The 15,362-nt window shown below is 46.2% G+C and overlaps 2 protein-coding genes across 2 annotated transcripts; one reads left to right on the top strand and one right to left on the bottom strand.

Annotated features, from left to right (window-relative positions):
- The first annotated feature begins 1,986 nt into the window (after positions 1-1,986).
- LOC139564357 (serine-rich adhesin for platelets-like) lies at positions 1,987-12,606 on the top strand. Its single transcript, XM_071383828.1, has 6 exons — positions 1,987-2,121; positions 2,301-2,383; positions 2,873-3,110; positions 4,141-4,322; positions 8,358-8,624; positions 8,922-12,606. Exons 2-6 carry the CDS (start codon positions 2,327-2,329, stop codon positions 11,973-11,975), a joined length of 3,798 nt encoding a protein of 1,265 aa, XP_071239929.1. The 5' UTR covers positions 1,987-2,121; positions 2,301-2,326; the 3' UTR covers positions 11,976-12,606.
- Positions 12,415-14,660, bottom strand: LOC139564358 (ras-related and estrogen-regulated growth inhibitor-like protein). Its single transcript, XM_071383829.1, has 4 exons — positions 14,483-14,660; positions 14,149-14,202; positions 13,976-14,052; positions 12,415-13,860 (listed from the first exon to the last, which is right to left on the bottom strand). Exons 1-4 carry the CDS (start codon positions 14,595-14,597, stop codon positions 13,444-13,446), a joined length of 663 nt encoding a protein of 220 aa, XP_071239930.1. The 5' UTR covers positions 14,598-14,660; the 3' UTR covers positions 12,415-13,443.
- Positions 14,661-15,362: the final 702 nt, after the last annotated feature.

Genomic DNA, 15,362 nt, shown 5'->3' with positions numbered 1-15,362 from the left:
GGGGTGAAGTTACTATGCATAGATAATAAACAGAGAGTAGCAGCAGCGTGAGTGAAGAGTGTGAAGGAATGTGTGTGTGTGTGTGTGTGTGTGTGTGTGTGTGTGTGTGTGTGTGTGTGTGTGTGCGTGCGTGCGTGCGTGCGTGCGTGCGTGCGTGCGTGCGTGCGTGCGTGCGTGTGTGTGTGTGTTGCGTCATTATGCATGTGTGTGTGTGTGTGTCTTGTGTTGTGTGTATTTGTTGGAGTGTCAGTGTAGAATGTGTGGGTGTGTGGTTATGTGTGGGTGTGTGGTTAGAGTCCAGTGAGTGTACATCAATCCTGTGCAAGAGGACAAAATCCTGTATCATTGCAACAAATAATAATAGATAAGGATAAAACAAGGGGGTCAATGCACATAGTCAGGGTAGCCATTTGATGAATAATATCCCCTACTTCAACATTACGTTTCTAGTACAGTTTTTGAAGGGCTAAGTAGTAGACCTAGGCTTTAATTTAGACTTAGCGCTCAGGCTTTAGAATCCTGTTCAGCCATCTTGGAATACCTGATGTTCAAAAGCTGACCCTTCTACCTCCAGAGGGAGTTTTCAGCTGTTATCGTGACTGTTGTAGACATTCCACCACAGAACAAGAAGAATAACAAGATGGCACTTAACAAACTGTACAAGGCTATAAACAAGCAACAACAAAAAAATACATCCAGAGGCTGCTTTTGTGGTGGAGTAAAGCCTAATGCATGAAATATCAATGCAGAAGCAACGTATCTGTCAATTTGCTATGCTCCTCTAATTGCTGAGAGCAAAACTGTGATTCGCAGTTCGATCACATGCGCATCCTTTCCAAATTGCAAAGATGTCATAACCTGCGCACTTCAGCAGTGATACTTATTTGGTGCTAAACGGCTCTGAAAGCTCGGGAGTTGATAGGCCGAATTGAAAGTTGTGCAAGCCAGACCTGCAATAAAACTTGGAGAAGAGTTTGTTAAATTTCATTTTATACTTCAAATCTTTAAAACTACACTTTTCTGAGGTAAGAATGTTATTCCATCATTTTTATCAGCCTTCAAGAAATGTTTCCTTATTTGCCTAGGCGAGGCTACCTAGTTGGTCAATCTTGAGGCAGATGGAGTCATTAGCCTGGGCTACAACAAGGTGTTAGTGGTAGCCTATGTTGGCATATAGTTTTTATATATATCATTGACAGTAATTCTATCCAAAGCTCTGCTTACTTGATCTTATTCCAAGCATATAATTGTCTTGTCTTTCAATATTTTCCTTTAAATTTGATAGTCTGAGCGGAACTGCTTTCTGTGTTTATGTTTCTGGTCAATGCCACTAGGCTGTGGCTTAATATTGGATCATACTTAAACCTTGATGTAAGGATGGATGACCTCTGGTTTATGTAAATATTTATTGAGTTCCTTATTGTTGCTTAAATTAATTACAGAATGGTTTGAAATTGTTTCTTCATTACAGCACTTCTGAACAGTTCATTCCCTTGCATGACTCCCATTGTTCACTGTCATCCTCCTTGGGTATGGTCAGCGCCCACTGAAGGGATAACTAGATTTCCATGCTAGGAGCATAGAACAGCTGTTATCATTGTGGCACCCTAGCAGCTGACATTACCATGTAAGCAGGATGTTAGATTCAAGATAAGGAAGTCATTATGAAACAGATGTGGGAAAGAGCGCTTGGGGTATTCTGCTTTGCCCCCTGTGTCCCTATGAGGTGTTTGCCTGACAATCACTAAGGTAATTCACTCTTTCTGCATATTCTGTTTTACAGGATTGGTGAAAAAGACATGTCGTACACAAATAATCATCACCTTGAGGTGAGCTGGAAAATATATAAAAACAATAACCAGGAGTTAAACGTTTGATTCCAAGGGAGTAAATTGTTCTCTTGGCTCTCCTCCTTTCTCCAGGCCAACGTCGTGCAACGGGTGGCTAGTCTGCCTCTCTTCGACTCCGCCCTGAAATCTGTTGTTTCAGTTTACACGGCCGTAAAGGGCCGTTACCCGCTCCTGGGTGTGGTGGGGGGCGTGGCTGAGATTGGGGTGCGTAATGTGTCCCAGGTTGCCATTCTCCGTGCCACCCCTCTCCTACTTAGTCTGGAGCCCCAGAGTGAGTCCACTGAATACTGAAAACTCTACTGATTTATTCTACCCTATTGCCTTATAACTCTCATCTGCCATCAAATATAACATGTCAAATGTAAATAACTTTAACATGGATGCCATCGCTGCCACCAAATAGCTTTTGGTTCTCATCCCTCACCATTGCTTCCCTCCTCCATATTGCAGTTGAGGTCGTCAATAACTATGCTTGTATGGGCTTGGACCAGCTGGAAAATAACTTTCCCGTCCTGCACCAGTCTACAGAGGAGGTGGGTGTCTCCTCTCTCTGTGTCTGTTCTGCCTGGCCCCATGGGTGATGATGCAGTGTGTGAGCCTGACTGACTGGTCTGTTATAGTAGACACATTCTGATTGTTCGAGCATTAATGGACCTTTCACACCACTTTATAGTCTATTAGATGCATTACCAGAGTTTCAATAGTTGACATTGACATTAAGTTCGCATGGTGTTAGACTATGTGGAAGGATACTGCTACTGACCATTAATCATGTTGGATGGATTCCATTTATAATATCCTACTATTGCTCTGACTGATTATTTCTCCCTTTTTCTAAATTCCAAACTGCCTCTCTCCCTTTCTTTCTGCCTTATCATCTACAACTATTCTACCACTCCCACCTCCCCCTTTTTCTTCACTCGCTATCTTTCATTTCTTTCCTTATCTTAACACCATGCTACTTCTTATCACCCTATTCCCTACAACCCTCCTCTCCTCCACCCCCCCCATCCCCCCCACAGGTATTGGGTAGCCTGAAGGATGCCTTTTTCCTGACCCTGGATGATGTGCAGCTGCGTGTGAATGATGAGCTGGACGGGATGCAGGGGCGCTGGGACAAGCTGACCGATGCCACCTGGTACTATCTCCTGGCTCTGCAGGAGTCACAGCTGGGTCAGATGGCCACCTCGGGCCTGGACGACATCCTCACACGCTCAGAGGAGGCCATGGCCAAGTACATGCCCCTGACGGGTACACTGCGTGAGTTTGGGTGGAGGGTAGTGGAGGGGCTAGTGCACTTTACACAGTCTTTGCCGAATGGTGGATTGGGAGGCTATCTTTCCGCTGAAGTGTATTCATGAATGCTTTATGAGGTCTTTGGTCTAAAGTCAGGTTACAGTATACAGTGTACACCACAATCTGCATGGTCATCCTATTGCTGCTTTCTGAACTTTACCACAGGGGGGCGGTAATACTCTTCAAGTGTTTGATAATGTCCCTACTAATTTGCTTTGAGGCTGTTCTAATACACAATGATATCCATAATAACAGATTTGAGAATAAAATGTATTTTCAAATATTTATATTATTTTGTTTTGTAAATATTTTAATCATAGGAAAAATATAATAAATAACTCATTAAAATAGAGTAGAATTGATATCCTGCTGTCTGTAAAGGAGATCAAATCAACATGAAAACCAGATTGATGTGATGCACTGTTGTCTTGGTAACATTGCAGTACATTATCAAATCATACTGACTCATATCCTCACTTGAAATATAAAGTGTGCTTGGAAATTCAATTTTCTTTCATCATTCATTAACTTGTAAACAATCAAGCATGTTTTTAGATGATGGTGTGTAATTGTAGAGTGCGTAGACTGTGTTGATCAGACAGTGTGTCACGCTGATGACGCTCTGTGTGTGTGGGAAGAGGTGTTTGGAAGGGGTGATAGGAGTTGTGATGTCTGTGTGAAAGAAATGACACATAGCCTACCGTGCAAATACAACCAACTACTAGTAACCCACTGGGCACAGACGTCAATTCAACATCTACTCCACATTCGTCATTTCATTGAAATGACGTGTAAACAACGTTGATTCAACCAGTGTGTGCCCGGTGGGAAGTACTAACACCTCGCTCTGTCTATATGGCTATGTCCAGTCAGCTTCGAATATTGGACACTACAGTTACGAGGGCAAGTTTTGGCAACAAAGACACATCTACATCTTGCTGTTGAGTTGACCACGCCATATTTGTCTTTTGACTTGCCTCTGTGTGTTCCCCAGGCCTAGAGTGGGAGAGGAGGACACAGCAGTATGAGGATGAAGATGGGGAGGATGAGCCTGGGTTGTGGACGCGGTTCCGAGGCCTCCTGCTCTGTCTGAGCCTGCAGCTGTACCACCGCCTGCTGAAGCTCAGAAACAGGCTGGAGCAGGCCATGGGGATGCTACAGGACGCTACCGACAGGGTGAGAATCACCTAGAACCCTCTCTATGGCTGTGTCCCTAAAACAAACCTTTGTCTGCTTTCGTCCCCTGTCGTCTCAACTACAGGCCTCTTGCTTTACACTTATCATGTCCTAGTCCAGGTCAATCTGCTTTCTCCTCTTCGTCCTTTCTCACACTCTCCACTCTCATTCATCTGAACCACCCATCCTTAGCCACCCTCCGTGTGTCTCACTCTCCTGTGTTCTTTTACATCTTTCTTTTCCTTCTCGTTTTTCTCCACACACCCATCTGTTCCTCATATCTGTCAGACCTCTCATCCATCATGATAAACTACACCGCCTCCTCCTTACTCAATCAGGGTACAGCACAAAATAAACAAGGTATTAAAGACATTTAGATGTACCGTTAAAATAGTCTAACATTCAGACAATATAATCATTTATACTAAAAGTGTAATAATGATAATAACAAGGTAATAATAAAATAACAAAACAACAGAATAACTTTAAATGGATGAATTAAACAGAACATTTTCAGGCAGCAGCTCAGCTGCTCTTTGTTGACCTCTGTAATCACTTGATGCTAGGTCCCTCGGGAGGCTGTCTAGCCATCACAACATCCTCTGCTGTCTCTGTCTGCCTTTTTTGGGTTCGGGGGAAATAGAAGCAGGCTACGTGCCGAGAGACATGGTCAGTGCTCTCTGTGAAGGCTCTAGGGCACTCCCTGCATTTCCTGTCTACATGGGCAGAGGGCTGGGGCTCAGTATTACCCTTACCCAGGCACAGAGTTCTGAGCACATAGAACCATCATTAAGATGTACCAGACTCAAATCTCCTGGGGCTATAGCAGACTCTATGGCTTAGGACAGAAGGAAGGGACAGAGAGATTATGAGACAAGTGACAAGGCAAGTCAGTTAAGAAAAAATTCCTATGTACAATGACAGCCTACAAGGGAACAGTGGGTTATCTGCCTTGTTCATTGGGAGAAAGACAGATTTTTACCTTGTCAGCTCAGGGATTCGATCCAGAAACCTTTCGGTTACTGGCCCAACGCTCTAACCACTAAGCTACCTCCTGTCCCAAGAATGGTCCCTGTGGGATTTGGCCTACGTGAGGTTTTGAGCCTACCACTGCCCCTGCAGCACACGCTCAGACAGACAAACGCTCAGACAGACAAACACACAGAGCGATGAGGAGATCCGAGGGCTGGGGGCAAGACTTTGATGGACCGATAAGACACAGACTGTAAACATACACAGCTCTCTGAAAGCAAGAGTTGTGGAAACTAACAAAAAACAGTATGGTGGCATGTTTAGAAATGAATTCATTGTGAGGCTTGTTGGTTTATGAAGCTCAAACTGGGTTTAGGTCAGTTGAAATTGGGGGATATTTTCAATAACAGGGTCACTATATGGGTCACCTCAAGGCTTTTAGGAAAGAGGATGAACATTGAGAAGAATAACTACTAGAATTTCAATGGATTGTTTTATAATACATTCATTTTTAGGTTTACGGTTCTCTGAACTCAAATTGGGTTTATAGTGAAGCTGCCAAAGTAGTTACTGAATAGAAAAATATAATAACAGTAACACTAGGAACTGTTGAATGAACTTTCATAGAGAGATTATATTTTTGTTCCTTTCTTTCTCTTTTTTACAGCACATTGTAATAAACCACATCAAATTTGTAAGGATTAGAATTTTACAGTTTAGTAAAGTGTCAAAGCAATTTGAAATAACAAAAACAACCTTACAACTATAGGGTTTCCAGCAGTTTCTTTGCTTGAACCTCTTGTAATGTGCTGTGAAGGAACAACCTGAGTCCCCATTTTCCCCAGAATTTGGTTCAGGGGTAATTGGTGCTAAATGACCCTAACTGCTGCTGCAGGCTGCTGGCTGGGGAGAGAGGAGAATAGGCTGGTGCTGAAAGCCCACCAATGAGGGTCGGCCTCATCAGACAAACACCCTCATTAATGCTCCTGCACACTCTCCCATAGAGACTGAGGCACTGGGACAGAAACATGTGTGTGTGGTGTCCTCAGATGTCCTACATCGATGAAACTTGGCAGCGGGTACCATGCTGCATTGTTACATTTGCCCTGAGTCTGTCCCCAGGCTACTTTGGGCCAGTTTCCTGCCCCATCACCAGAATCCTTGGTTTGGTTTCACACAGCAGGAACAGAAGGGGATAGCGTGTCACTTAGCTGACCCAAATACCTCTTCCACCTCTTTTTGTCTCCCCCACCAAAACTGTGGGACTTTTGGCCTAGTTCTAGAGACTTGGTAAAACGTGTTTGCCTATCTGGAGCTGTTGAGCCACACTACAAGCTCACATGTAAAAGCCTGGAGGATGGTGTGATTTGATCTGCTTCTAAACTCAGCTAAAAAAGAAACGTCCTCTCACTGTCAACTTATTTTCAGCAAACTTAACATGTGTATGAACATAACAAGATTCAACAACTGAGACATAAACTGAACAAGTTCCACAGACATGTGACTAACAGAAATGGAATAATGTGTCTCTGAACAAAGGGGGGTCAAAATCAAAATTAACAGCATTAAGTACTGCAGTGCATCTCCTCCTCATGGACTGCACCAGATTTGCCAGTTCTTGCTGTGAGATGTTACCCCACTCTTCCACCAAGGCACCTGCAAGTCCTCAGGCAAGTTCCCGGATCTTGAGATCCGGGCTCTTCGCTGGCCGTGGCAGAACACTGACATTCCTGTCTTGCAGGAAATCACACAGAACAAGCAGTATGGCTGGTGGCATTGTCATGCTGGAGGGCCATGTCAGGATGGGCCTGCAGGAAGGGTACCACATGAGGAGGATGTCTTCCCTGTAATGCACAGCGTTGAGATTGCTTGCAATGACAACAAGCTCAGTCCGATGATGCTGTGAAACACCGCCCCAGACCATGACGGACCCTCAACCTCCAAATCAATCCCGCTCCAGAGTACAGGCCTCGGTGTAACACTCATTCCTTCGGCGATAAACGCGAATCCGACCATGTGTTTGTGCCCATAGGCGCGGTTGTTGCCGGTGATGTCTGGTGAGGACCTACCTTACAACAGGCCTACAAGCCCTCGGTCCAGCCTCTCTCAGCCTAATGCGGACAGTCTGAGCACTGATGGAGGGATTGTACATTCCTGGTGTAACTCGGAAAGTTGTTGTTGCCATCCTGTACCTGTCCCGCAGGTGTGATGTTCGGATGTACCAATCCTGTGCAGGTGTTGTCACACGTGGTCTGCCACTGCGAGGATGATCAGCTGCCCGTCCTGTCTTCCTGTAGCGCTGTCTTGGGTGTCTCACAGTACGGACATTGCAATTTATTGCCCTGGCCACATCTGCAGTCCTCATGCCTCCTTGCAGCATGCCTAAGCCACGTTCATGCAGATGAGCAGGGACTCTGGGCATCTTTCTTTTGGTGTTTTTCAGAATCAGTAGAAAGGCCTCTTTAGTGTCCTAAGTTTTCATAACTGTGACCTTAAATGCCTACCGTCTGTAAGCTGTTAGTGTCTTAACGACCGTTCCACAGGTGCATGTTCATTAATGGTTATGGTTCATTGAACAAGCATGGGAAACAGTGTTTAAACCCTTTACAATGAAGATCTGTGAAGATATTTGGATTTTTACGAATTATCTTTGAAAGACAGGGTCCAGAAAAAGGGACGTTTTGCTGAGTTTAGTTCCATATTACTGCTGCGGGTAAACAAGATACGCTGCCAGGCATTTTTCCGCGCCCACATCGAGCAAAGTGATGGGATATGTCGGATCTTATAATACAGAAGAGAACAGACGTATAAAGAATGAGGCATTTGTGGTCATATTCAAGTGTCCTCCAGGTCAGATGACATCCTCTTTGCAGTGGATGGACATTGGTTGTTTTTTATGGGTTAATGAATAGTTCTTCAGTAGCTGTCAGTTTGTCATGTTTGTTTTTTCAACTTCACAAATAGTGGCGAGAAATTGCTTTAAAGGGTCCTTCAACAATTTCCCCAAAGACTGATTCAATTCATGTAAGTCTTCAGCTAAGTGCCTTATCGTTGTATCATCAGATGGGCCTGAGCAGGCTGCTGGAGGTGGTGGGGTCTGTGCTCCAGATGCTGCAGCTGTTCTACGTGTCCCAGGTGTTGCGTCTGGAGGCCATGAGGAGGCTGGTCCTGGACCAGCTGAAGGCCCAGGTCCGGGTCCTGGCTGAACTGGGACCCATCAATCAGCTGCTGGGACTGCCTGCTCAGGTGCAGCTTGTGGTGGCCGACCTGCAGGAGCTGGGCAAGATCCTACTGCAGCTGCTGGTCAACAGCACCCCTCTCTACAACATGGTGAGCATTCTAGATTTTAGTTGCACCCTTCCTTACTAGGTTATTTAACCTTCCTCATTGTATCATCTCCCCTCGTCTAATCTCTCTTTTATTTGCCCTTACATGTCTCTCTGTATGTATATTCCCCACAGTCTTAATCCCCTGTGTACCCCCACCTTTTATCTCGGTCGCTTTCTCTCTCTCTCTCTCTCTTTCTCTGTCTCTCTGTCTCTCTTTCTTTCTCTGTCTCTCTTTCTCTCTCTGTTTCTCTTTCTTTCTCTGTCTCTCTTTCTCTCTCTATCTCTGTCTCTGTCTCAGCTCCAGCAGCCAAGTGATCAGGATGTGGAGGACTTCCTCAACCAGCAGGAATCCATGTCCTCTGACACCACTCACCGCAGTTCTGCCAGTAGCCTCTTTCTCAAGGCCATGGACGGCCGCCCACACAAACGCAAGAGCTCGTATACCCTCTCCCAAACGGGCTCAACCAGTGCCCCCAGTCCAGCCTCAGCCAAATCGCCCAACGGCAGCTGTGGCAGCCAGAAGCAGGATGACCAGACTCTCTCTCTGGAGCTCAAGAACCTGGATCTCCCTTCCACCATCGCTGTGTGTTGTCGCTCTTCAGTACGCAGGGGCTCATCCAGCGGCATCAATCCCCCAGACCCCAGCCCAGACCCCAGCCCAGTCCCCAGCCCAGCCCCGGCCAACCCAGCCAACGACGATGACCAGTCTCTCTCTCGCCAGGGCAGCCAGAAGCCTGATGACCAGCCTCTTTCTCGCCAGGGCAGCCAGAAGCCTGACGACCAGCCTCTCTCTCGCCGGGGCAGCCAAAAGCAGGAAGACCAGCCTCTCTTTGTGGAGCTGGACAGCACTGTGTGTCGCCGCTCCTCAGCCATCGAGTTCCTCTTAGCCCCCATCATTCAGTACCTGAGCCCTGGGCAACTGTCAGATGAGACTGTTATACCTGAGGTGGAGACCACCAAGTTCCATCCAGACACAAGAGACGAGAGCCTACCCAGACACAAGAGCCTGTCTGCCCGCTCCCAAAGAAGCTCATCAAGTGCTGGCATCCCGGATGACCAGTCTCTCTCTCGCCGGGGCAGCCAGAAGCAGGACGACCAACCTCTCTCTCTGGAGCTGGACCCCCTAGAGCTTCCTTCTACCAGCATCGTGTGTCGCCCCTCCTCGGCTGCCGAGGTCCTCGTAGGTTCTGTCCTCCAGTACATTAACTCTGAGCCATCCTCAGACGAGCCCGTTGTACCCGAGGTGGAGACCACCGAGAACCACATTAAAGCCAGAGACGAGAGCCTACCCAGACGCAAGAGCCTGTCTTCCAGCTCCCACTGGAGCTTGTCCAGTGCCGTTGCACCTGTGGTGGAGACCACTGAGGACCTGAGCCCTGAGCAAGGCTCAGATGAGGCCATTACACTTGAGGTGGGCATTGAGTACTACTCAGACACAAGAGACATGAGCCCACCCAGACGCAAGAGCCTGTCTGCCCGGTCCCGTCGGAGCTCGTACAGGGCTGTTGCACCCGAGGTGGAGACATCTGAGGGCCTGAGACCTGAGGAAGTCTCAGATGAGGTCATTGCACTTGAGGTGGAGAGCACTGAGTACTACTCAGATGCAAGAGACGTGAGCCCTTCCAGACACAAGAGCCTGTCTGCTGGCTCCAACAGAAGCTCATCAAGTGCTGGTAACCCGGGATACCAGTCTCTCTCTCGCCGGGGCAGCCAGAAGCAGGACGACCAACCTCTCTCTCTGGAGCTGGACCCCCTGGAGCTCCCTTCTACAAGCACCGTGCGTCGCCCCTCCTCGGCTGCCGAGGTCCTCCTAGGTTCCATCCTCCAGTACCTGAGCTCTGAGCCACCCTCAGACGAGTCCATTATACCCGAGGTGGAGACCACCGAGAACCACACAGAAACCAGAGACGAGAGCCCACCCAGACACAAGAGCCTATCTGCCCACTCCCGCAAAACCTCATCAAGTGCTGGCAACTCGGATGACCAGCCTCTTTCTCGCCGGGGCAACCAGAAGCCAGATGACCAGCCTCTCTCTCTGGAGCTGGACCCCCTAGAGCTTCTTTCTACCAGCACCGTGCGTCGCTCCTCCTCTGCTGCTGAGGTCCTTCTAGGTTCCATCCTCCAGTACATTAGCTCTGAGCCACCCTTAGAGGAGCCTGTTGTACCCGAGGTGGACAACACCGAGAACACAGAAGTCAGAGACGAGAGCCCACCCAGATGCAAGAGCCTGTCTGTCCAATCCCGCAGAAGCTCATCAAGGGCTGGCAACCCATCCAACGTCCGCCAGGACAGCCAGATGAGGAATGACCAGCCTCTCTCTGTGGAGTTCGACATCCTGGACATCTCTTCTACCAGTGCTTTGCGCTGCCGATCCTTAGCTGCCGAGGTCCTCCTTGGCCCCATCCTCCAGTACCTGAGCTCTGAGCCAACCTCAGACGAGACCATTATACCCAAGGTGGAGACCACCGAGAACCAAACAGAAGCCAGAGACAGGAGCCCACCAAGACGCAAGAGCCTATCTGCTCGCTCCCGCTGGAGCTCGTACAGTGCCGTTGCACCCGAGGTGGAGACCACTGAGGACCAGAGTCCTGAGAAAGTCTCAGATGAGGCCATTGCACTCGAGGGGGAGAGCACTGAGTACTACTCAGATGCAAGAGACGTGAGCCCATTCAGACGCAACAGCCTGTCTGCTGGCTCCCACAGAAGCTCATCAAGTGCTGGTAACCCGGGATACCAGTCTCTCTCTCGCCGGGGCAGCCAGAAGCAGGACGACCAACCTCTCTCTCTGGAGCTGGACCCCCTGGAGCTCCCTTCTACAAGCACCGTGCGTCGCCCCTCCTCGGCTGCCGAGGTCCTCCTAGGTTCCATCCTCCAGTACCTGAGCTCTGAACCATCCTCAGACGAGACCGTAATACCCGAGGTGGAGACCACAGAGAAGAATGCACAGTTAAGAGATGAGAGCACACCCAGACGCCAGAGCTTGTCTCCCCGCTTCCGCAGGAGCTCGTCCAATGCTGTTGTGCCTGAGGTGGAGACCACTGAGTATTATTCTGACGAAGGAGACGGCAGCCCATTCAGATGCAAAAGCCTGTCAATCCGCTCCCACAGGAGCTCATCCAGTGGAGGCAACGCCCCAGCCCCCCGGCTAACCCCGGACAACACACACAATGGCCTCCAGGGCAGCCAGATGCAGGACAACCTGGAGGAGTTGGACACCAGCGCCGTGCGTCGCCGCTCCTGGGCTGTCGAGGTCCTCCTAGACCCCATTCTGCAGTACCTGAACCCTGGGCACTCAGAAAAGGCCGATATAGAAGAGGCCGAAATACCCGCGGTGGAGGCCACAGAGCACTAAGAAGTCACCAGTGTCCTAGAAATGGGCCCCCTTTGAAGGCCCAGGTGTAAGACTTATTAGTTGATTTTAGTTTGTGGGTACACATAAGAGGACCATAGTTCAGCAGACATAATCTGTGATAAATCCATTGTAATACAAAATGTGTCAATGTATGTGACTGAAAGATTCAGGCGCTCTACTTCATGTACAGACGCCAACCCAAATTTGTTTTGGTTTCCTAACTGAGCATCATGTGACATTATACACCTTGTACCCCATTATATATTAGACTTAACTATTCTTATATGACGTGCTAACTTGATGTCATATTCTGTTTTCTGTTTCCCAAAGTAGCCGTGAGAAACAAAGCTTGTCATGATTAAAGGTAAAGTCTGGATTGATTGGCCTAAATATGGATGATGAAAGGAAGTTGAATGTGTTGAGGAATGAGCATCGAATAGACAGTAGAAAATGTGTCTTTATTACAATGTCATAACATTTAATATTTCAGAACATATAATACATGACACGTTTAGATTGTCCGACAGTATACATCAACATAACATTGGTTGTATTCAAGAAATAAATAACATTTGTATTGCTGATGTGAAATGTATTGAGGTTATGAAGAGTGAAATAAAGTGTAATTTCCCCATCTACAGTACAGTATTCAGCTCATACATGTACTTTCCCAGATTAACCCATTCCGGTTTCATGCATTGTATAAACATTAAAATTACAACATATAACTTTTCCCCAAGATTTATTACACAGAAATGAAATACTTTTATCCACATTTTAATATATTCATTTATTTATTTACAATTCTCAAACAAACGTGTGCACAGCACATATAAGCATCAAGTCTGCTAGAACTTGTAACATAGAATTACTAAGTTTAACGTTCGTTTTCAGATAAAGTATAATACTGAAATGTAATTGTTTGCTGTTTTGCATTGCTGATTATACACACATCAAGCCTTCAACATTTTACAAACTTCGAGTGTACATTGTCACTGAAAATAAATTCCCTAACAATTGGCAATGGGTAGGACTTCCAACAGATCAACAGTATTGTCAGATGTCAGCTACTCCAGATTCCTGCTCATGCTTCACATTGAATACCTATTGAGTGAAGGATGGAAGCGCACATGATTTCTCATACAGTTTATCTACAGTACTGTATACCTACTTTTCAACTTCAAAAAGTAGAATAGATTATTGATTGATTGCTTCCATCTGCAATTCAAACTTTTGTGTAACTCTACAAGATAACCAATTTCTCCTTTCTGAAAACCGTCCCAATGAAGTTCCCTATCAAAACCTGTTGAAGTTGTTAGAACGAACCTGCTGTTGGACTACAACCTGCCATAGACCATTTTTCCCAATTGCGCCTCCAAGTCTGCATTGGCCAACCGCGTAGCATACCTACGACATGTTCTGACTATCCAAATCCCATTGCGCATAATGTAGACTATCCTGTGGTAGATTACTCTGCACGTTTCTTCCCGAATACAGCTGACATGCTTCTCACTATACTTTTAATACCCGCGGCACCTTTCCGCAGAGCTCTCGACTCTTTGATAAGATCTATCAGTCCATGGAACACCAGCAAAACACCGTGGTATGTTTCAGCTGCGGATATCTCGAAAAATACGCAGTCTTCCGAGAGAGCAAGGAGTCGGCCCTCCTCACTTGAGACTGTCCGTCGGTGCTGCAAATCGCGTTTGTTTCCAACAATGATGATGGGCGCTGTTGCAGACATCTTCCTACTGGCATGGCGGATGCGCTGCACTTGTTGACGCACTACCTCGAAGCTGGAGCGGTCGCATATGCTGTATACCAGTATCACGCCGTCTGCCCATTGAAGCTGTTTCTCACTTATCGACTCAGTTATTGCACTGTCCTAAAAACATAAAAACATGACATATGAGTGGTCACTATGGCTAGATGACAAACATTTGCCAATGGCAAATGCGTAATGATGAATGGCGACATTTGGGTAGTCCAAGAGTGTTTACCTGTGGGTAGAGCGAGTCCCATATGTTGAAGGATATTTCCCTCCCGTCAACTGTGTCAATGTGACTGTAAATTGATTCTGACGGAGAAATATATGAATTAAATCAAAAACATCATAATGTATTAAATAGTCAGCATTACGCACAATATGTATGTACTCATTTGGCAGGCTTACCTATATCACCGTACTCGCCAATAAATCTTCTGGTAATAAATCGGACGGTGAGCGCTGGAAAATACAAAAAGTTGTGTACAGTTTAATCAAAATATATTTTAATGGCTTGTACAAACTTTGAGTGTAGATTGTCACTGAAAATAAATTCCCTAATACGCAATTGGTAGGTAGGCCTTCCGTCAGATCAGATACTACAGATTCCTGCTCATGCTTCACATTGAATGCCCGTTGAGTGAAGGATGGCAAAGCACATGATAACTCGTTAACTGTTGAAAATACCTGTGTGAACATTGCAAGGTGCATATTAAAAACAAAGACAAAAACACATTCTTACCTGATTTCCCTACATTTTCAGCCCCAAGTAATAAGATATTAGCTTCCACTTTTTGCTGAGTTCCCTCAATTGTCTTGCTGCAGTGATGCGAGTTAGGTTTGACCTGGACAACCATTTGGAATGGATTATGCTTCAAAAAGCTCTTTTAATTACCCTGTTTTGATGTAGGGTACTGTACAGTGACAAGTATATATATACAGTTTGCAAGAGCTGGAGAATAGGTGGAGCCATTTATGAACCAATGAGAAGATAGCCTGTTTAAGTGGGCTGGGTCACAACTCAGCCCACTTAATTTGATAGGGCTGTTATGTGATCATGATGGCTAGTTTTCTTGTGATAATTGAAATAAATGTTTCAGGTTGGTTTAAATCTTACATTCAATATTTTTCATTACTTTGATCTATTGGTAAATCCCCTCTACACAAACCTACTGAAAATATGAACATGTCAGAGAAATGTAAATCACTAACCAAATCATTTTATAAACATTTTGATAATTTTAGACTGCTTTAACTCTGGGAGGGCAAATGTGTGCACTGCACACACCATTGACAGTTAGTACAAACCCTGGGGAATCAGTGATTTTAATTGATCAGTTAAGGGAAAATCAAAAACCATCAAGAATGCAGCCCTCGAGGACAGCCAGAAGTTGTTCACCCCTGATCAGTGTGCTTTTACTCTGGCGCCATCTGGTGGCGTTGTATCAGCATCGCCAAGACCACTGGTTTAATCTTTGGCTGCCTTATGCTCATGCAGTGCACCTTTCATCTAGGCCAATTTAAGTACGTTCGAAACACAGGCATACATAGAATATTTTATATGAACTCAGCAAAAAAAGAAACGTCCCTTTTTCAGGACCCTGCCTTTCAAAGATAATTTG

This window comes from Salvelinus alpinus, chromosome 35 (genome assembly GCF_045679555.1).
Source record: "Salvelinus alpinus chromosome 35, SLU_Salpinus.1, whole genome shotgun sequence".
In the NCBI taxonomy this organism is placed as follows: Eukaryota; Metazoa; Chordata; class Actinopteri; order Salmoniformes; family Salmonidae; genus Salvelinus; species Salvelinus alpinus.
Note: the sequence above shows the minus strand (reverse complement) of the source record. Positions and strands in the feature narration are given on the sequence as shown.